The sequence below is a fragment of the Anomaloglossus baeobatrachus genome, chromosome 5 (assembly GCF_048569485.1).
Source record: "Anomaloglossus baeobatrachus isolate aAnoBae1 chromosome 5, aAnoBae1.hap1, whole genome shotgun sequence".
Taxonomy (NCBI): Eukaryota; Metazoa; Chordata; class Amphibia; order Anura; family Aromobatidae; genus Anomaloglossus; species Anomaloglossus baeobatrachus.
In genome coordinates, this window is record NC_134357.1 from 316,862,883 (window position 1) to 316,883,954 (window position 21,072).

At 45.8% G+C, this 21,072-nt stretch overlaps 1 protein-coding gene across 1 annotated transcript in view; it reads right to left on the reverse strand.

The window, feature by feature from the left end:
• FASN (fatty acid synthase) overlaps nucleotides 1-21,072 on the reverse strand; it is a 196,418-nt gene that overhangs the window by 98,974 nt on the left and 76,372 nt on the right. Inside the window, exons 13-20 of the mRNA XM_075349737.1 lie at nucleotides 20,869-21,003; nucleotides 17,628-17,831; nucleotides 15,459-15,574; nucleotides 14,921-15,096; nucleotides 14,522-14,713; nucleotides 13,721-13,801; nucleotides 4,200-4,385; nucleotides 3,847-4,026 (exon numbers count right to left, since the gene is read on the reverse strand). Of these exons, the coding sequence (XP_075205852.1) occupies nucleotides 3,847-4,026; nucleotides 4,200-4,385; nucleotides 13,721-13,801; nucleotides 14,522-14,713; nucleotides 14,921-15,096; nucleotides 15,459-15,574; nucleotides 17,628-17,831; nucleotides 20,869-21,003 (1,270 nt within the window). The remainder of the gene's footprint in view (nucleotides 1-3,846; nucleotides 4,027-4,199; nucleotides 4,386-13,720; nucleotides 13,802-14,521; nucleotides 14,714-14,920; nucleotides 15,097-15,458; nucleotides 15,575-17,627; nucleotides 17,832-20,868; nucleotides 21,004-21,072) is intronic.

A 21,072-nucleotide genomic window follows, 5' to 3' on the forward strand; every position in this document is an offset into this window, starting at 1 on the left:
GATCCAGAGTCGCCGAGGGACCTCCAAAATGGATTACAGCGACCGGAATTTCTTTATTTTCAATAAATTGGTAAAAGAGGAATGTTTCGGGGAGTGTTTTTTCAAATAAATTTTTTTTTTGTCTTTTTTTTTTCTATTACTGACTGGGTTAGTGATGTCGGGTATCTGTTCAGATGCCGTGACATCACTAACCCCAGGGCTTGATGCCAGGTGACATTACAGCTGGTATCAACCCCATATATTACCCCGTCTGCCACCGCACCAGGGCGCGGGATGAGCTGGGGCGAAGCGCCAGGATTGGCGCATCTAATGGATGCGCCACTTCTGGGGCGGCTGCGGCCTGCTATTTTTAGGCTGGGAAGAGTCCAATAACCATGGCTCTTCCCACCCTGAGAATACCAGACCCCAGCTGTCCGCTTCACCTTGGCTGGTGATCTAATTTGGGGGGGACCCCACGTTTTTTTTTTTTTTAAAAAAACGCCTGGGGAGCCCTCCAAATTGATCACCAGCCAAGGTGAAGCTGTCAGCTGTGGTTTGCAGGCTACAGCTGTCTGCTTTACCCTAGCTGGCTATCAAAAATAGGGGGGACCCCACGTCGTTTATTTTAATTATTAATTTTTTGGGGGGCTAAATACAAGGCTAGGCACCCTTTAGTGCCACATGAAAGGCACTAAAGGTCGCCAGCTTAGAATATGCAGGGGAATGGGACGTTATATTTGTTTGACATCTATCCATTCATCCATTGTAGCATTTTACGCTGTGTGCCCACAATCAGGGTTTGCAGCGTTTTGGGCGCAGAGTGTTTTCCCTGCGTCCATAGCGCTGCGTTGTGCAGTAGAAGCACAGTGGAAGGATTTTTAGAAATCCCATGCCCAATGTGCTTCTTTTCTCCGCAGCATAAACCGACCTGTGGCGCAGCTTCCCGAGCCTCAGCATGTCAATTTATGCTGCGGAGATGAGTGTTCTCTGCAGGTAGCATAGAGCTCCACAGCGGCCTGAACCCAAATCGTGGGCTTGGGCAGCTGCGTTCTCCCGTGGACAACACTCACATCTCTGCAGGAGGCTGACACTGTGTACTGGACGCCGTGTCGCTGGATCATGGCCACAGAGCCTAACAGTGAGACATTTGTTGCTACAGCAACATTTTTGTGAAGTACCTGTGGATTCAAAATGCTTACTATACTCCTGAATAAAATCCAGTTTCCAAAATGGGGTCACTTGTGGGGGTTTTCTGATGTATAGGTACCCAAGGGGCCCTGCTAATGTGACATGGTGCGCGCAATTTATTTCAACTTTTCCAGAATTCAAATGGTGCTCCCTCCATTCCAAGCCCTCCCATTTATCCAAACAGAGGTTTTTGGCCACATGTGGGGTATCCCTGTGCTCATAAGACATTGGATAACAACCTGTGGGGTCCACGGTTTGTTGTTGTCTCTTGAAAAAGTGAGAAATTTGATGCTAAAGCAACAGTTTTGTGAAAAAAATGAAAATTTTCAATATGGCAACCTAAGCTTATCAAATTCTGTGAAGTACTCGTGGATTGAAACTGCTCACTATACACCTTGATAAAAGCCTTGAGGTGTCTTGTTTCCAGAATGGAGTCACTTTTGGGGGGCCTCCACTGTTTAGGCACCTCAGGGGCTCTCCAAATGCAACCTGGCGTCCGCTATTGATTCCAGCCAATTTTGCAGTCAAATGGCACTCCTTCCCTTCCGAGCCCTGCCATGCGCCCAAACAGTTGATTTCCACCACATATAAGGTATCGCCAAACTCAGGAGAAATTGCACAATAAATGTTATGCTGAATTTTTTCCTTTTACTCTTGTAAAAAAAAAAGCTACCTGGTTGAAATAACAATTTTGTGGTAAAATTTTATTTTTTTTTTTTCATGGCTCAACGTTATAAAATTCTGTGAAGCACCTGAGGGTTCAGGGTACTCACCAAACATCTAGATAAATTCCTTGAGGGGCCTAGTTTCCAAAATGGGGCCACTTGTGCGGGGTTTCTGCTGTTTAGGTACCTTAGGGGACCTCCAAATGCGACATGGTGCCCGCAATCTTTTTCAGCCAAATTTCCTTTCTAAAATTCAAATATTGCTCCTTTCGTTCCAAGCCCTCCCATTTGTCCAAACAAAGGTTTCAGACCACATGTGAGGTATCACCGCGCTCATAAAAAAGTGGTTAACAAACCTTGAGGTCAAATTTTTGGAATTACCTCTTGAAAAAGTGAGAAAATTGATGCTAAAGCAACATTTTTGAGAAAATTATTAAAATTTTCAATATGACAACGTAACGTTAACAAAATCTGTGAAGTACCTGTGGATCTAAAATGCTCACTATACCCCTAGATAGAAGCCTTGAGGGGTCTAGTTTCCAAAATGGTGTCACTTGTGAGGGATTTCTTCTGTTTAGGTACCTTAGCGGACCTGTAAATGCAACATGGTGCCCGCAATCTATTTCAGCCAAATTTGCTTTCCAAAATTCAAATATTGCTCCTTTTGTTCCGAGCCCTCCCATTTGTCCAAACAGAGGTTTCTGACCACATGTGGGGTATCGGCGCGCTCATAAGAAAGTGGGGAACAAGTTTTGAGGTCCATTTTGTTGTGTTATTTCTTCTAAAAGTGAATAAATTTGGGTTAGAGCAACATTTTTAGGTAAAATTTAATTTTTGCTTTTTTTCATTCCACATTGCTTTTGTTCATGTGAAGCACCTGAAGGGTTAATAAACTTCTTGAATGTGGTTTTGAGTACTTTGGGGGGTGCAGTTTTTAGAATGGTGTCACTTTTGGGTATTTTCTGTCATCTAGGCCTATTGAAGTCACTTCAAATGTGATGTGGTCCCTAAAAAACTGGTTTTGTAAATTTTGATGTAAAAATGAGAAATTGCTGATAAACGTTGAACCCCTCTAACTTCCTAACAAAAAAAAATTTTGTTTCCAAAATTGTGCTGATGTAAAGTAGACATGTGGGAAATGTTATTTATTAACTATTTTGTGTCACAGAAATCTCTGGTTTAACGGTATAAAAATTCAAAAGTTGAAAATTGCTAAATTTTCAAAATTTTTGCCAATATTCAATTTTTTTCATAAATAAACACAAAAAATATTGTCCTAAATTTGGTACTAACATGAAGTCCAATATGTGACGAAAAAAAAATCTCCGAATCACCGGGATCCGTTGAAGCGTTCCAGAGTTATAACCTCATGAAGTGACACTGGTCAGAATTGCAAAATTTGGTCTGGTCATTAAGGTGAAAATTAGCTCCGTCACTAAAGGGTTAAAAGTCTTATCCAATTTGGAAACACTCCCCACATAAATGAAACAGATCACCCTGGATCAATAAACTTGGTGATAAACGAGGAGGCTTGTTGCAGCCACTCATTCCCCAGTAACGTGTGCTCCGTCAAACTGACAGATGGAGAACTTGTGATTCTACTCTTTGCAGTGGCTCATATATAGGATGCTCATTGTATAACACCCTAATAGGGCATATGGAATAGAGATTTTCCAATTATATAACCCCTCTAATACCCAGGTTGTCTAGTCTTAAAAAGCATTAACACTGCAAAATAATTGTGTTGTTACAAACGCTCGTTTTACAATTATTTTGCTGTGATCACCCAATGCTTGTCCATAGGGTGACATGATTTTTTAATGCCAGTAGGCAGACTATATATATGGACCCTTAGATTAAAACTGATCTGAAGACCTAAATTGTCACCTTATCTTTCCACTCTTCATTCATATATACATCTGTTTCTAACGTTGTGCTGGTATACCTTAAAGATATCAGACAGTTTTGTATGGATCGGTAAGGAAACAGATATTATATCTATGTAAATGGTTACCTTTTTTGTCATCTGGACACAAGCATACACGTTCCTCATGTGTTGCGGGGTCAATGTAAACCGACTGGATCCTTGTGGGTAAGCGGAGGCTGCGACCGTTTATCCCTAAAACCAGCATCTGCAGCATGGTGTCCAGGAAGGTCACCCAATTATCATTCCACAGCAATTTCCCCTGGTCACCTATAAAACCAAACAAATTAATAGAAAGTAACCGAAAACATAAAAGAAATGTTATTTCACTTTTATCTACAGGAACAGTGGGCACTGGGATGAATAGTGACAATATCACCGGTCAGAAGACACTAGGAGTTAGGGCTCGGGTAACTGAATGGTGAAACCAGCCAATGCCTCACCTTTGCTATTGGACTCAATAATTCCTTGGAAGGTTGGTCCATAGTCGTATCCTCGCAGCCGTAACTCTTTGTACACATCTTTGTCTGACAACAAGAAATCTTCCGTCTCTTTGTTTTCTATCTCAGTATCTGTCAGCCGTCTCTGGAAGTCACTTACGTTACTCTCATCCATGATAGAGATTTTTCCTGGAAATAAAGATGATAGTGGTTCATAGCTGTCACTTCTTCTCCACTAGTATACAGTCCTTTTTCATTAAAAATATATTAATATACGGTATTTATAATGTGAAGGCATAGGAAGAAACTGCACAAACAACATTTCCTCAACCTATTCCTATTAAATGAAACATTTGGTGTTCGTTATCGTTTTTTGCTCCAAATCCTTCAAAATAGAGTTGCTGAATATTGCTCAACATCAAAGATGTTTTTTAATTTTTTTGCCTTTTATATATTTCTTGTGCCTTTTTACAGCAAAAAGTCATATGACTATTTCACAAAGTTGCAGATTAGTCTTCAATTGCGTAAAAATAAAATTAGACTAAGGTACCAAAGTATAATTGAGCAAAAAAGAAGGGAATTTTGTTTACTTACCGTAAATTCCTTTTCTTCTAGCTCCTATTGGGAGACCCAGACAATTGGGTGTATAGCTTCTGCCTCCGGAGGCCACACAAAGTATTACACTTTAAAAAGTGTAACCCCTCCCCTCTGCCTATACACCCTCCCGTGGATCACGGGCTCCTCAGTTTTGGTGCAAAAGCAGGAAGGAGAAAACTTATAAATTGGTCTAGGGTAAATTCAATCCGAAGGATGTTCGGAGAACTGAAAACCATGAACCAAAAGAACAATTCAACATGAACAACATGTGTACACAAAAGAACAACCAGCCCGAAGGGCACAGGGGTGGGTGCTGGGTCTCCCAATAGGAGCTAGAAGAAAAGGAATTTACGGTAAGTAAACAAAATTCCCTTCTTCTTTGTTGCTCCATTGGGAGACCCAGACAATTGGGACGTCCAAGAGCAGTCCCTGGGTGGGTAAAAGAATACCTCAATAAACAAGAGCCGAAAAAACGGCCCCCTCTTACAGGTGGGCAACCGCCGCCTGAAGGACTCGCCTACCTAGACTGGCGTCTGCCGAAGCATAGGTATGCACTTGATAGTGTTTCGTGAAAGTGTGCAGACTAGACCACGTAGATGCCTGACACACCTGCTGAGCCGTCGCCCGGTGCCGCAATACCCAGGACGCACCTACGGCTCTGGTAGAATGGGCTTTCAGCCCTGAAGGAAGCGGAAGCCCAGAAGTACGGTAGGCTTCGAGAATCGGTTCCTTGATCCACCGAGCCAAGGTTGACTTGGAAGCCTGCGAACCCTTACGCTGGCCAGCGACAAGGACAAAGAGCGCATCTGAACAACGCAGGGGCGCCGTGCGAGACACGTAGAGCCGGAGTGCTCTCACCAGATCCAAAGAGTGCAAATCCTTTTCACATTGGTGAATTGGATTAGGGCAAAATGAAGGCAAGGAGATATCCTGATTGAGATGAAAAGGGGATACCACCTTAGGGAGAAATTCCGGGACCGGACGCAGAACCACCTTATCCTGGTGAAACACCAGGAAGGGGGCTTTGCATGACAGCGCTGCAAGCTCAGACACTCTCCGGAGTGATGTGACTGCCACTAGAAAGGCCACCTTCTGCGAAAGACGTGATAGAGAGACATCCCGCAGCGGCTCGAAAGGTGGTTTCTGAAGAGCCGTTAGCACCCTGTTAAGATCCCAGGGTTCCAGCGGACGCTTGTAAGGTGGGACTATGTGGCAAACTCCCTGCAGGAACGTGCGGACCTGCGGAAGCCTGGCTAGGCGCTTTTGAAAAAATACGGAGAGCGCCGATACTTGGCCCTTGAGAGAGCCGAGTGACAAACCCTTGTTCATTCCGGATTGAAGGAATGAAAGAAAAGTGGGTAAGGCAAACGGCCATGGAGGAAAACCGTTATCAGAGCACCAGGATAAGAAGATTTGCCAAGACCTGTAATAGATCTTGGCGGACGTTGGCTTCCTGGCCTGTCTCATGGTGGCAATGACATCCTGAGATAACCCTGAAGACGCTAGGAGCCAGGACTCAATGGCCACACAGTCAGGTTGAGGGCCACAGAATTCAGATGGAAAAACGGGCCTTGTGACAGCAAGTCTGGGCGGTCTGGAAGCGCCCACGGTTGACCCACCGTGAGATGCCACAGATACGGGTACCACGACCGCCTCGGCCAGTCTGGAGCGATGAGAATGGCGCGACGGCAGTCGGACCTGATCTTGCGTAACACTCTGGGCAGCATCGCCAGAGGAGGAAACACATAAGGCAGTCGAAACTGCGACCAATCCTGAACTAACGCGTCCGCCGCCAGAGCTCTGTGATCCTGAGACCGTGCCATGAATGCCGGGACTTTGTTGTTGTGCCGTAACGCCATGAGATCGACGTCCGGCGTTTCCCAGCGGCGACAGATCTCTCGAAACACTTCTGGGTGCAGAGACCATTCCCCCACATCCATGCCCTGACGACTGAGAAAATCTGCTTCCCAGTTTTCTACGCCCGGGATGTGAACTGCGGAGATGGTGGAGGCTGTGGCTTCCACCCACTGCAGAATCCGCCGGACTTCCTGGAAGGCTTGACGACTGCGAGTGCCGCCTTGGTGGTTGATGTATGTGACGGCAATGGCGTTGTCCGACTGGATACGGATCTGCCTGCCCTCCAGCCACCGATGGAAAGCCAATAGGGCTAGATACACTGCCCTTATCTCCAGAATATTGATCTGAAGGGATGACTCTATCAGAGTCCAGGTTCCCTGAGCCCTGTGGTGGAGAAAAACCGCTCCCCACCCTGACAGGCTCGCGTCCGTGGTGACCACAGCCCAGGTTGGGGGTAGGAAGGATTTTCCCTGTGATAGAGAATTGGGAAGGAGCCACCAATGAAGTGACGTCTTGGTTGCAAGGGAAAGAGAGACGTTCCTGTCGAGGGAAGCCGACCTCCTGTCCCATTTGCGGAGAATGTCCCATTGGAGTGGCCGTAGATGGAATTGCGCGAACGGCACTGCCTCCATAGCTGCCACCATCTTTCCCAGGAAGTGCATGAGGCGCCTTAAGGGGTGTGACTGACTCCGAAGAAGTGATTGCACCCCTGCCTGCAGAGAAAGCTGTTTGTCCCGCGGTAGCTTGACTAATGCTGGCTGTGTATGAAACTCCATCCCGAGGTAAGTCAGTGATTGGGTCAGTGTCAACTTGGATTTCGGGAAGTTGATGATCCACCCGAACTGCTGGAGAGTCGCCAAAGCGACGGTAAGGCTTTGTTGACACGCCACCCGAGAAGGGGCCCTGACTAGGAGATCGTCTAAGTAGGGGATCACCGAGTGGCCCTGAGAGTGCAGGACCGCCACGATGGATGCCATGACTTTGGTGAAAACCCGTGGGGCTGTCGCCAGGCCGAAAGGCAATGCCACGAACTGAAGGTGTTCGTCCCCGATGGCGAAACGCAAGAAACGTTGATGTTCGGGTGCGATCGGCACGTGGAGATAAGCATCCTTGATGTCGATCGATGCTAGGAAGTCTCCTTGTGACATCGAGGCGATGACCGAGCGGAGAGATTCCATCCGAAACCGTCTGGTTCTCACATGTCTGTTGAGTAGCTTGAGGTCCAGAACGGGACGGAATGATCCGTCCTTTTTTGGCACCACGAACAAGTTGGAGTAAAAACCGCAACCACGTTCCTGAAGGGGAACGGGGATCACAACTCCTTCTGTCTTCAGAGCGTCCACTGCCTGAAAAAGTGCGTCGGCCTGAGCGGGGGGCGGAGAGGTTCTGAAAAAACGAGCCGCAGGACGAGAGCTGAACTCTATCCTGTAACCGTGAGACAGAATGTCTCTCACCCATCGGTCTTGAACATGTGGCCACCAGGCGTCGCCAAAGCGGGAGAGCCTGCCACCGACCGAGAATGCGGCTAGGGGATGCCGAGAGTCATTGGCGTAGGATGAAAAGGCTGACGCTTGAGAGGTCAAAGACGCAACTTGCGGAGCAGAATTACGTGTGACAGCATTAATCTCAGCCAGACAAGCCGAGATAGCTTGGAGTGCCCACACGGCTGCAAAGGCCGGGGCAAAAGACGCGCCCGTGGCCTCATAGATGGACTTCACCAGGAGCTCTATCTGCCTGTCTGTGGCATCCTTTAGCGATGAGCCATCTGCAACCGATACCACGGATCTAGCCGCCAATCTTGAGACTGGAGGATCCACCTTGGGACAGTGAGCCCAACCCTTAACGACTTCAGATGGGAAGGGGTAACGCGTGTCAGTGAGGCGCTTAGTAAAGCGCTTGTCCGGGACCGCTCTGGGCTTCTGGACAGCGTCTCTGAAGTTAGAGTGATCGAAAAACGCACTGCGTGTACGTTTGGGGAACCGAAACTGGTGTTTCTCCTGCTGAGACGCCGACTCCTCTACAGTAGGAGGCGGGGGAGAGAGATCCAACACCTGGTTGATGGACGAGATAAGATCATTCACTAAGGCGTCCCCTTCAGGTGTATCAAGGTTAAGGGCGACGTCAGGGTCATAGCCCTGAGCTGCGACGTCCGCCTCGTCCTCCAGAGAGTCCTCAGGCTGGGAACCCGAGCAGCGTGAAGAAGTCGGGGAAGATTCCCAGCGAGCCCGCTTAGCCGGTCTAGGACTGTGGTCCGGGCAGGAGTCCTCCGCCTGAGACCTAGGGGCCAACCTGGGAGCGCGCTGCGGCGCAGACCGAGAGGGGCCTGGAGGCGACGAGCCAACAGGGGCCGGGGCCTGTGAAAGGACCGGTCTGGACTGCAAGGCTTCTAGCAGCTTGGCAGACCATTTGTCCATAGACTGAGCCATGGATTGTGAAAGTGACTCAGAGAGTTTCTCAGCAAAAGAGGCGAACTCTGTCCCTGCCGCCTGGACAGGGGGAGCAGGGGGGTCTACATGAGCCGAGGGGCCCACTAGTGACCGAGGCTCCGGCTGAGCAAGCGAAACAGGGGTCGAGCATTGCTCACAGTGAGGGTAGGTGGAACCCGCAGGTAACATAGCCCCACAAGAGGTACAGGCCGCAAAAAAACCCTGTGCCTTAACAGCTTTGCTCCTTGTGGACGACATGCTGTTGTCTCCTAGGAGAGTGATCACTGAGGGTATATGGGAAAAAAGGGGTATACAGCCCGACCGAACAGATACGTATATATATATATATATATATATCTATTCCAGCACCCTAGGGGGACCAGCACCGGGTGACCGGTGTGGCTTACCGACCGCTAACAAGCGGAGTGTGTCCTCCAGATTCCCTGCCTTAGGTCCCCCGGAGCTGCAGAGCTGTTCACTGAGAATCCTCCACCGGCAGAATGCCAAAAAATGGCTGCCGGAGCTCTCAGGGGAGGAGTGGAGCCGTGGGCGGCGCCAGGAAAGTGCGGGAATCTGGGGTCCCCACAGTGATCAGTGAGGGGGGAGGAAAACATGCAGGATGCTCCAGCCCTCACATCCGACGTCAGGTCGGTAATCCCGCCCTTACCCCTGACAGGCAGGCCCGGGGGCGGGATTTTTGCGACTAGGCCGCGATGAAGCCGGGGACTAAATTTGAGACCGCGCCCGACAAGCAGGCACGGTCGGCGCGGAAGTCCACCGGCCTTCTCAATTCAGCAGCTGCCGCAGTTTCCGGGAAGAAGGTGCGCTTCCTGCACAGTCCCCAATGGGGACACAGAGTACCTTTGAGTTGCAGGGCCCGGTCCCTGAGGTTGAATAGGCTCCGGTCCGGCAGGTTCCCACAGGGGCTGCGGAGGGAGCACGGTCCCAGTAAATGGATGACCGCTTAGGATCCCACTTCTCCCAGAGCCGCTAAGGGATGGTGAAGGAGACGGCATGTGGCTCCAGCCTTTGTACCCGCAATGGGTACTTCAACCTTAACAACACCACCGACGTAGTGGGGTGAGAAGGGAACATGCCGGGGGCCCCGTGGGGGCCCTCTTTTCTTCCAACCGACATAACTAATATGAGAATGCATGAGTGGATGTGTGCCTCCTTCCACACAAAGCATAAAACTGAGTAGCCCGTGATCCACGGGAGGGTGTATAGGCAGAGGGGAGGGGTTACACTTTTTAAAGTGTAATACTTTGTGTGGCCTCCGGAGGCAGAAGCTATACACCCCAATTGTCTGGGTCTCCCAATGGAGCGACAAAGAAAAAAAAAAAATAGTGATATTATGAAAAGTCGCACGTGATGAATTAAGGCCACTTTACACGCTGCGACATCGATAGCGATCGCACACACCCCCGTGACGTGAGTGCGTCACGGGCAAATCACTGCTCTTGGAGAACAATATCGCTAGTACGCATCACACATACTTACCTTCCTAACAACGTCGCTGTGGGCATCGAACAGCCTCTTTTCTAAGGGGGTGGTTCGTGCGGCGTCACAGCGACGTCACACGACAGCCGTCCAATAGAAGTGGAGGGGTGGAGAGCAGCCGCAAGAAAGTCACGCCCACCTCGTTGCCGGAGGACGCAGGTACGGTGTTTTTCCTCGTTCCTGCGGTGTCACACGTAGCGATGTGTGCTGCCTCAAGAATGACGAACAACCTGTGTCCTGCAACAGCAACGATATTTGGGAAAAAAACGACGTGTCAACGGTCAACGATTAGGTGAGTATTTTGCATCGTTAGTGGTCGCTCGTACGTGTCACACGCAAGGACATCGCTAACAAGGCAGGATGTGCGTCACGAATTCCATGACCCCAGCGATATCTCGTTAGCGATGTCGTTGCGTGTAAAGCGGCCTTAAGGTACCAAAGTATAATTGAGCAAAAAAAAAAAAAATAGTGATATTTTGAAAAGTCGCACGTGATGAATTAGGCTAAAAGATCTGGATAAAGAATACCATATCCGCCATGTCGAACAAAGAAAAAAAGAAACAGACAAAATCAAGTAAAGTTATCTGAAAAAATGAAAAATCTAAATAATGAAGAAGGCGCAAACATAGCAGTCACTAAGAAAACAATTTTTTACGCCAGTTAAAAGGTGGAAAGACAATGATGAATTGGAGGCTTATGTGATCCATCCTAGATTATGCTAATGGATTCACGATTCTGCATCTGTAGTATTAAAATGGCTTGATTTATAAGATATACATTATGGAAGATTAGCTCAAGAGGGTAAGGGTACAAATGCAGTCACAAACAGTGACATACATACAGTCACAAACAAATGCAGACTTCTGATTTTTTATGGTGTACAATTTTTTTAAGTCCCTTCCCTTTTTTGTCTTGTAGTCGCTGCCGTTTTTTGCTCCAAATTCATCAAAATGGTGCTTGTGGCTTATGAATTTTGAGCAAACCTCTTAATTTCAGTATTTAACCTGCACAAAAAGTTGCGTGTCCGTATGAAATATGGCAAATTTTATGTAAATAAATCTGACATGCATAAAATTACTCCAGGGGAAGACCGGACTACATTTGCTACAAATCTGGCAAGTTTTTCAAAAGTCGCAAATGTTGAATAAGGTGGAAACCTTTGGAGATGCTAAACTTCTTCCACAGTGGAGAATTACAAAGAAACAAACAGGCAAACACATAGAAAAGGGCAAATGGAAAGATGGAAACAAAAAAAGGGGCGTGAAACACGTAAACCTCAACAAAAAACAGGCACAAATGCAATAGTGAATCGGGTCCAAAGTTTCTACATACAGGCAAGAAACACCAATTAACCCCTGCTAGGCTGAGCACTAAGTAGACATTAACTTTCCTAAGTATAGAGGTAACCTATTACCATCCAACCCCAAAACAATGAAAACAGGGTTGTGTGTCACCGTACACCAAGAGCACTAACTGGAGACTAGCAGCCCATAGTCACATAGTCTCTTGATCAGACACCTTCTGTCCCAGTGTTCCTACAACTAAAGGCCGCTTTACACGCTACGACATCGCTAGCAATTACTAGCGATGTCGAGCGCGAAAGCACCCGCCCCCATCGTACATGCGATATCGTGCGATCGCTGCTGTAGCGAACATTATTGCTATGGCAGCATCACACGCACATACTTGCTCTGTAACGTCGCTATGATTGGCGAACCGCCTCCTTTCTAAGGGGGCAGTTCGTTCAGTGTCACAACGACATCACAGCAGCGTCACCGAACTGTCGCCCAATAGAAGCGGAGGGGCGGAGATGAGCGGGACGTAACATCCCGCCCACCATTCCTTCCTCATTGCGGCCGGCCGCAGGTAAGGTGAGGTTCCTCGTTCCTGCGGTGTCACACATAGCGATGTGTGCTGCCGCAGGAGTGACAAACAACTTCGTACACCAAGCAGCACCGATATTCCAGTTTAGGGGGGCATGTCACCAATGAGCGATTTTGACCGTTTTTGCGACGATTCAAATCGCACATAGGTGTCACACACAAAGACATCGCTAAAGCGGCCGGATGTGCGTCACAAATTCCGTGACCCCAACAAGATCGCTTGATCGATGTCCCAGCGTGTAAAGCGGCCTTTAGGATAGATTCACACATCTGTGTGTCATGGTCCAAGTACAGATCAAAGTGTACAGTCTAGCAGCCAGTCTGCACACCCGAACTCCTCAGCCTCATAGGCATACATTGCTGGTGAGTTGGGGTCAGGAAATCCGTGGCCAGTCTGTGCACTGTCATCTGTGCTTGGATCATTACCCACAGCTGTGTGTATTTGGCTTAAGTGGTCATTCAGAGGAAAGTATAATCAGTCCATGTGATGTCCATATGGAAAACATGTAGAGTACAGCCAGCACGCTGACCAATACAAGTCAATGTGGTAGTCTATATGAACGATAGTCAATGTGGTAGTCTATATGAACAATTTTACACACGACCTGACGGTCCACATGTAAAATAATCACAGCATGCTCTACTGTGACCCGTATTCTGGATCAGACTCCCCTTTCTAAGTCAATGGTGCATAATAACGGATCACATACAGATAACCATCCCTATGTTATACACTTTTCACGTATCCACTACAATTATTGGAATAGGAAACTATATTTGTCCTTTACTATTTATTAAATTGTTCATGTAAAAAAACGGATGCTGCATGGAGGGACAAAAAATACATACAGATGGTATATGCATGAAAATCATTTGTTTTTATTTTGGATGAAAATTGGACAATTTTGTCTGAACCCAGCCTAATGTGAACACACTGGGATTCCTTACTATAGCCAGAAATAAAACAGCCCTATGCCTGGACTGACTGATGACTACAGAGAAAGCCAGGCCAAGAAGCAAGATTTACCAAAGCCACCCTTAGCAAATATTACTTTGCCAGGCATATCCAGCCTTCCTTTCTTCCTTCTTTATACCTCACCCAGCTTTACATATTCTTTCTGGAACCTAGTATGGACCATTCCTACGGTCACATCTCACAACAAATATGGAATTGCCTTTTACGCAGATGTAAGTCTACTTTTATCTCAATTTTTACACAGTTTATTTTTTGTTTTTATTTTTATGCCAGCAATTGACTTACCACTAGCTGCCAGATTGCCGCTCTCCGAGACTTCAAACCGCTTTGATGCCGGCATCAGACGGACCTCCAGTTGGACAACTCCTTTAGATGCAAAGAAAGAAAATGTGATAAATATACAAGAAGTTTCATTATTTACATGGAAAGTAGCAAAGTTCTGAGTTTATGAGTAGCTGCTTCCAGCAGAGGTGTTACTAGGGGGTAGTGGTGGGATGTATGTCCTAGGTTTGGAGAAACGGGGACGCCTATCAGTATTCTGTCTTGACCAAATATTTACATATAGAACTAGGACATTAAATAGAATCTTTGCCTTGGGTTAAGAAAAACTAAACTACGACATTATGCATCAAGACTCATTTGGAGTATGCATAAAGGATCAAGAGTGGCCATGTGTTGCTTGTCTAATGATCTTCCCGTTAAGGGTATTTTCTATTCAATGGGATTTCTGTATTATGAACATTCGGGATGCAGAACTGCAGTTTATGGTACCACGGGTGACAAGGCCCCTAAGGAATTGTAATGGAAGCAGAATTGGATTCCACCTCGCTTTCCTGTAAACAGATAGGAAACTTATAAGAAAAATGTGTGATCATTTTACAATGAACAGATCGACAGAATTACAGATCATTTCTGATAGATGTGGGAACGGTGAAATGGGAATTTTTATGGAAATAACAGTGGATGTGTGGCCACCTCTCCATGGGTGTGCAGGGCGTCTGTTCTCAAGATAAATCTGGATGGATAAAGGTCCCTGATGGGACAGCCCATAATTGAAGGAGACATAACAAGCCATGTAGTGGTCACCTGTTTTGGGGAGAATTGTCGCTCTGTGAATTGTTACATCTTCAAATAGAACAGGTGTCTGCTCCATGACTACACCCGAGGATCTAGCTAGTGTCCTCCATGCCAACACTAAATAGCCAGTCGCAGGGTACAGGACCCGGCCATCAATACAATGTCCATTCATAAAAATATCTGGAGAATCCGGGCTCATATCTGAAACAGAGGAAATAAGAAAACAAAAGTGAGAGCAGAAAAGACAACAAAAAACACTCCTGGGGTTAACGGGAGCATCATCTGTGATAATGTTATATTGTGAAATCACTGATTATGTAATTCGCTTAGATAGTCTTTATAATAAGTAAATATTTCAATTTTCTAAAATCAGGATATAAATACTGTATATACAACTGAGTACTTTACCTATGTTATAGACTGTAGAAGATGTAGACCCCCCTGAACCAGCAGGGAAGTCTTCAGGCTTGGGGACATCCCACGTCTGGCTATGGTCCCATTGAATGAGAGGAGAGATCAGAGGTGTTCCAGCAGGGACAGGATACTCAACTGGTGGGTACATGTTATTACAGTGGACATTAATCCTGTACGGAAAAAGCAGAAATTATGTGATACATTAAGGATACAACATGGGAGAGCACATAAGATTATAAAGGGGGTACCATAGAGGAACTGTCAAGCTGCTATTGGGTCTCGCTTGATACCCAAAGTATGAAATAGGGTCCCAAGGATCATTGTGCTTTGCACATAATAGGACAGAACGGACTATGGGTGGGCAAGACGAGCTCTTGTAATGCGACAGAGAGCACTTGGTGTGATCCAGCCCCAATACGGGGACCCCAATTTCATTTTTACTACTAATCCCACTCTCATTATGACTTTTATAACGGATTAATGCAGCAAAAAAAGGAAGACTACATTATAAAAAGAAATAGAAATCTCATACCCATTCAAATAGACTTTTCCAATGTTTGTAAGGAAAAATTCCAGATTGTTACTATGTCCTTTTTTCATTAGTGGGAGGATTGTGTTGGTTGGCTTCAGACTTCTCCTCAGGATTGCCTGGTGAGAAATGAATAGAACCCATATAGTGAAAAGTATAAATACAGACTATAATGAGCACTAAATCTCTTAAAGATGCATGTGTGCAAAATATACAAGGGGATGGGTACATATTGTGCACATATGCATCTTCAACTTCCTCGGACCAGTGCTTTTCTTCATTTATGGTCACAGCAATCCAATAGCCTGCCTTCTGCTTTGCTCTGTATGATATGTATTGTGATCCTAAAAATACTGCCTATTAATACACCTTTTCATCTATGAGAAGATTTAAATGCATATATTACAGTCTTAGGCCCCCTTCACACATCCGTGAAAATCACGCACGTGTTTCACGGACGTGTCAAAGGTGCGTTTTCCCCTCCGTGAGCCGTGTTTATGGCACTACGTGTGTTCTCCGTGTGTTATCCATGATAACACACGGAGAACGGGAACTTTCTGCTCACCTGTCCCTGGCGTCACTGTCCGTGGTGCTGATCTTCGGTCTCCGGTCCTGCCGACTCCCCGCTGCTGCTGCTTCCGGCCGCAGTGAAGTGAATATTAAATGAGCATAATGAGCGGCGGTCGGCAGCAACTGACAGCAGCGGTAGAGACAGGGGGGCTGGAGAAGGTGAGTAAAGATTTGTTATTTTTTTCTCTGACACGTGAGTTTTCTCCGGCGCGTGTCACATGGGACCGCATCCACACTACATCCGTGTGGTCCGTATGCAGGCTGTGTGACACCCGTGATGCCGGAGAAAAACGGACATGCCTCCGTATGGAGCACACAGGCACACGTCTGCTCCACAAGGAGGCACGGGCCAATGGCTGAACCCGTGTGTGCACATAAACCCATTGATTTTAATGGGTCTACGTGTGCACGTGTCTCCGGTACGTGCAGGAACGGACCTAACACGTACCGCAGACACGTGCGTGTGAAGGGGGCCTTAAAGTGTACTGTGCTCATAGGTGACACTAGCATGTAGGGAGAGTTATCTTTTTCTATAATTCAGGGTTCCTATCTATTTACAATCTATTTATTGGGTTTTTTGTTTCTCTTTTATCTTCAGGTATATTTGTGATTGATACTTCAATATTTATTAGGATTGAAACTTACCAGAGTCCCTATTTTTCTAGATATGGGTATCTGAGATTTCCCATGTTATGGCTAAAACCATTCTCTGCTAAATGTCCATTGTTTCTGCACTGTTTGTTTCAGCTTATATTGCTTGCATTTTACTATTACATTTGTTTACTTGATACTATATATTTTTTGTCAGGGGATGCCTAGGCATTATTTGGATGCATTTTAAATGTTTTTAATTTTGTATGTGGGTTTTAGAAATACACTTTAATAAAGATTATTATATATATTTATATGGTGATCCTTGTTCTATGACATCCATTTTTCTTCGTACCAAATTTAGGCAAAGAGACCCTCCAACCAACAATGTATGACTTGGATTACTAGGTGCAGCCGTTCTGACGTGATCAGAATTTTTAGATTTAGCCATGTAGCAGAGCTGAGAGAGCTGTCCCTCCCACACCAGGCTCTCAATAGACATTACACATAGTCAGTGAGGCGTCAATCAGAGGAAGGTTCATGCTGAACTGCTGTGCTCATGACATTGTAGTCCGAACAATGAGAAGTCCTACTGCTTAAACAAATATAGCAAATAAACAACAGATCAGACCTTGACAAGACAGGCATACCTGAATTCCATGATTTGTCTCTAGCTTACATAGCTAAAATCTACTGTCAGATTCCCTTTAAGCACAGTATATGTGTAGTATACTGTATGTGTAGTGTAGCACCTGAGCCACCAGGGGTCTCCACTGCTGCACTTCATAATGTCTCCATTACCGTAGTAGTCTGACATTTTCCATACACTGCCTTACCATTTTCAAGATCTCTGATGTTTTGACATTAGCTATAACTTGGCTTTCAATACCCATCAGAAAACAACATAAATGATCACACATTATTTGTACTGAAAAATGGGGAGGGGGGAGTAACAACCTTGCAACAGGTAACAAATAAATCATCTTCACTGTAGGTAATGGTTATACCAACCTGAAGGAGGGCATGAGGGGCGATCTCCACCACAATTGCATTTTCAGGAATGCTCTGCAAGCCTTCCTGGAATAAGACCGGACTGACTAAATTATTAACATGGTATTCTGCCGATGATAACTGAGCAAGGTCACTTTGCCACTGAGCCTCTGGTATGGACGTGCTGATCCAACGATGAGAACGCCGCTTAGGAACCGTAATGACCTGAAGGGCAATATCAGCAAATCTGAGGTCAAACACCAATATAATGAGGATTATATGGGATTGCAATACAATTTCCAGAAACTACCCCAATCATATTCAGTAGTTACTAATATAGCAGATGAGGAGTATTCCATTTCTAAACCCAAATGTGCATTACCTACAATTTCTTTGTGGCGCATGATACCCTAGCATGTAAGCTCTCAGTACATGCAAGGTCAGGTCTACTAATGACTCCCTCTACCTTTGTAGAGGTGTATGTGAAATATTGGGGAGCCCACATGTGTATGCATAAGCAATACAACTTTCTGATATTTTGGGTTATTATATGACTTGTTTATGAAATTTCTACCTCTGCACACTCAGTCTCTAATTGTTAGATTTTACCTAAACTACGGGGTAAGCACTAGCTGCCATGATGTCTTTCACACACAGCACACACATCTATGAAGAATATGCCCAACGACGCAGCATCATGGTCACTATAAAGCAGTGCTGAGCAGTGTAGCATTGAATATGGAAATGGAATAAAACATTTACTAAAAGAAGCAGCAATTCTGTGAGTCTCTATCTGATTCTGCAGCTGTTGCATCCACTTTGCCTCCCCCTCTCTATAGACCTTCCTCCAGTGTGCTTGCCTCTATCTGACTCTGCAGCTGCTTCCTCCACTTTCTCCGCCCTTCTTATACACCTTTATAGGCAGCATGTAAACTGATCCTTCAGTCTGTGTGCCTTTACCTGACTCATTAGCTGATTCCTCCACTTTCCCCGCCCCTCTCTATAGTCCTTTATAGGCAGAATGTAAACTGATCCTTCAGCGTACGTGTCTCCATCTTACTCTGCAGCTGCTTCAACCACTTTGTCCGCTCCTCTCTACAGACCTTTATTGGCAGGATGTAAACAGATCCTGCAGTGTGAGTACTGGTGTTGAGCGAGAAGATGACTATTCGTACTCGCTATGCTGTTAGCGAGTACTTTCCGCTACTCGCGTGTTCGCTATGAGTAGCGGGCGCAATGTAAGTCAATGGGAAATACTCGCTAAGTAGCGAGTAACCCAAAAGCCGTACTTTTTGTGCAAGTAGCGAACAGTACGGCTTTCGGGTTACTCGCTACTTAGTTGACTTACTTAGTTACATTGACTTACTTAAAAGGCGAAATCCTTCTACTCGTAACGAAAATGCGAGTAGTGCACAGTACTCGCTAATAGCATAGCGAGTATGAATAGTTAACTACTCACTCAACACTAGTGTGCGAGCCTCTATTTGACTCTTTAGCTGCTTCATCCACTTTCTCCGCCCCATTTTATAGATCTTTATAGGCAACATGTAAACTAATCCTTCAGTGTGTGTGCCTTTACCTGACTCTTAAGCTGCTTCATCCAGTTTCCCTGCCCCTCTCTATAGGCCTTTATTGGCAGCATGTAAACTGATCCTCTAGTGTGCGTGCCTCTATCTGACTCTACAGGTGCTTCCGCCACTTTCTTCAACCCTTCTTATACACCTTTACAGGCAGAATGTAAACTGATCCTTCAGTGTGTGTGCCTTTACCTGATTCTTAAGCTGCTTCATCCACTTTCTCTGCCCCTCTCTATAGACCTTTATAGGCAGAAAGTAAACTGATCCTTCAGTGTGTGTGCCTCCATCTTACTCTGCAGCTGCTTCAACCACTTTGTCTGCTCCTCTCTACAGACCTTTATAGGTAGCATGTAAACGGATCCTGCAGTGTGGGCACCTCTATCTGACCCTTTAGCTGCTTCACCCACTTTCTCCGCCCCTTTTTATAGACCTTTATAGGCAGCACGTAAACTGATCCTTCAGTCTGTGTGCCTTTACCTGACCATTTAACGTCTTCATCCACTTTCCCCGCCCCTCTCTATAGACCTTTATAGGCAGAATATAAACTGATCTTTCAGTTGTGTGCCTTCACCTCCCTTTGTACCGGCTCCATCCTCATTTTCCTAGACCAGCATTCCCCAACTCCAATCCTCAAGACCCACAACAGTGCATGTTTTCAGGATTTCCTTAGTATTGCACAGGTGATAATTTAATACCTGCACAGGTGATAATTCCAACACCTAGGCAATACTAAGGAAATCCTGAAAACATACACTGTTGTTGGCTCTTGAGTACTGGAGTTGGGGAACACTGCCCTAGATACTCTAAACACCTTTATAGGCAGTAAGTAACCTGATCCTTCACTGAACTGATAACCCCCATCTCTAAGGACAAATTTTACCTATAACTGAGAGTAAATAATCAGTGCAGTTAGCTGGGGTAAGACGAAGGTTCACATCTGTGACCTAGTCTCCCGGTACCTACCTGCACGCAACCTCAGATCCTCACAAGATCTTCTCTACTCCTCTCTTATCTCCTCTTCCCACAATCGCATACAAGATTTCTCCCGTGTGTCCCCCATACTCTGGAACGCTCTACCCCAGCAAATCAGACTCTCTCCTACCGTGAAAAGCTTCAAGAGGAACCTGAAGACCCACCTCTTCCGACAAGCCTACAACCTACAATAGCCCTCAGTCCAGTAGACCACTACGCAACCAGCTCTGTCCTCACCTATTGTACCATCACCCATTCCCTATAGACTGTGAGCCCTCGCGGGCAGGGTCCTCTCTCCTCCTGTACCAGTCTGTTTTGTACTGTTAATGATTGTTGCACTAGTTTTTATGTATACCCTTTTTCACTTGTACAGCGCCATGGAATTAATGGCGCTACAATAATAAATAATGATAATAATAATAAGGAGAAAGGCATGTTCTCTGATAAGACAGTTTATTAATTCACTTGTACTATTAATTTCTGCACGGTTTATTGTAAAGGCATAAGGATTCAGAGCAAAATACAATGTTACGGAACTGACTACAAGGCAGATGTGGCTTATAAATGGCTCACTAACTGTATATTTTCATGGCACATTAACTAGACATGTCAGAATAGGCTGAGTAGAAGATCTGTGAAGCCCCTATATCCCAATGACAGAGGTCCTTGCTACTGGGATCGGTAAATACATAGGAAATAAGCAGATGACTTACTTTCTTGAGGGCATTAAGCAGGGATGGAGCAATAGATGCCATGTAATAAGAGTGAAAGGCTACTCCTGCACTCTGCACTTCTTTGGCGAACACTCCGTCTTTCTTGAGTTTTGCAACAAAGTCTCGTACAGAATCCTAACACAACGATAAAGAAGAGAGCATTCATTTCCACAAATATTGTAACAAAGTTCAAGAATCTCAAGA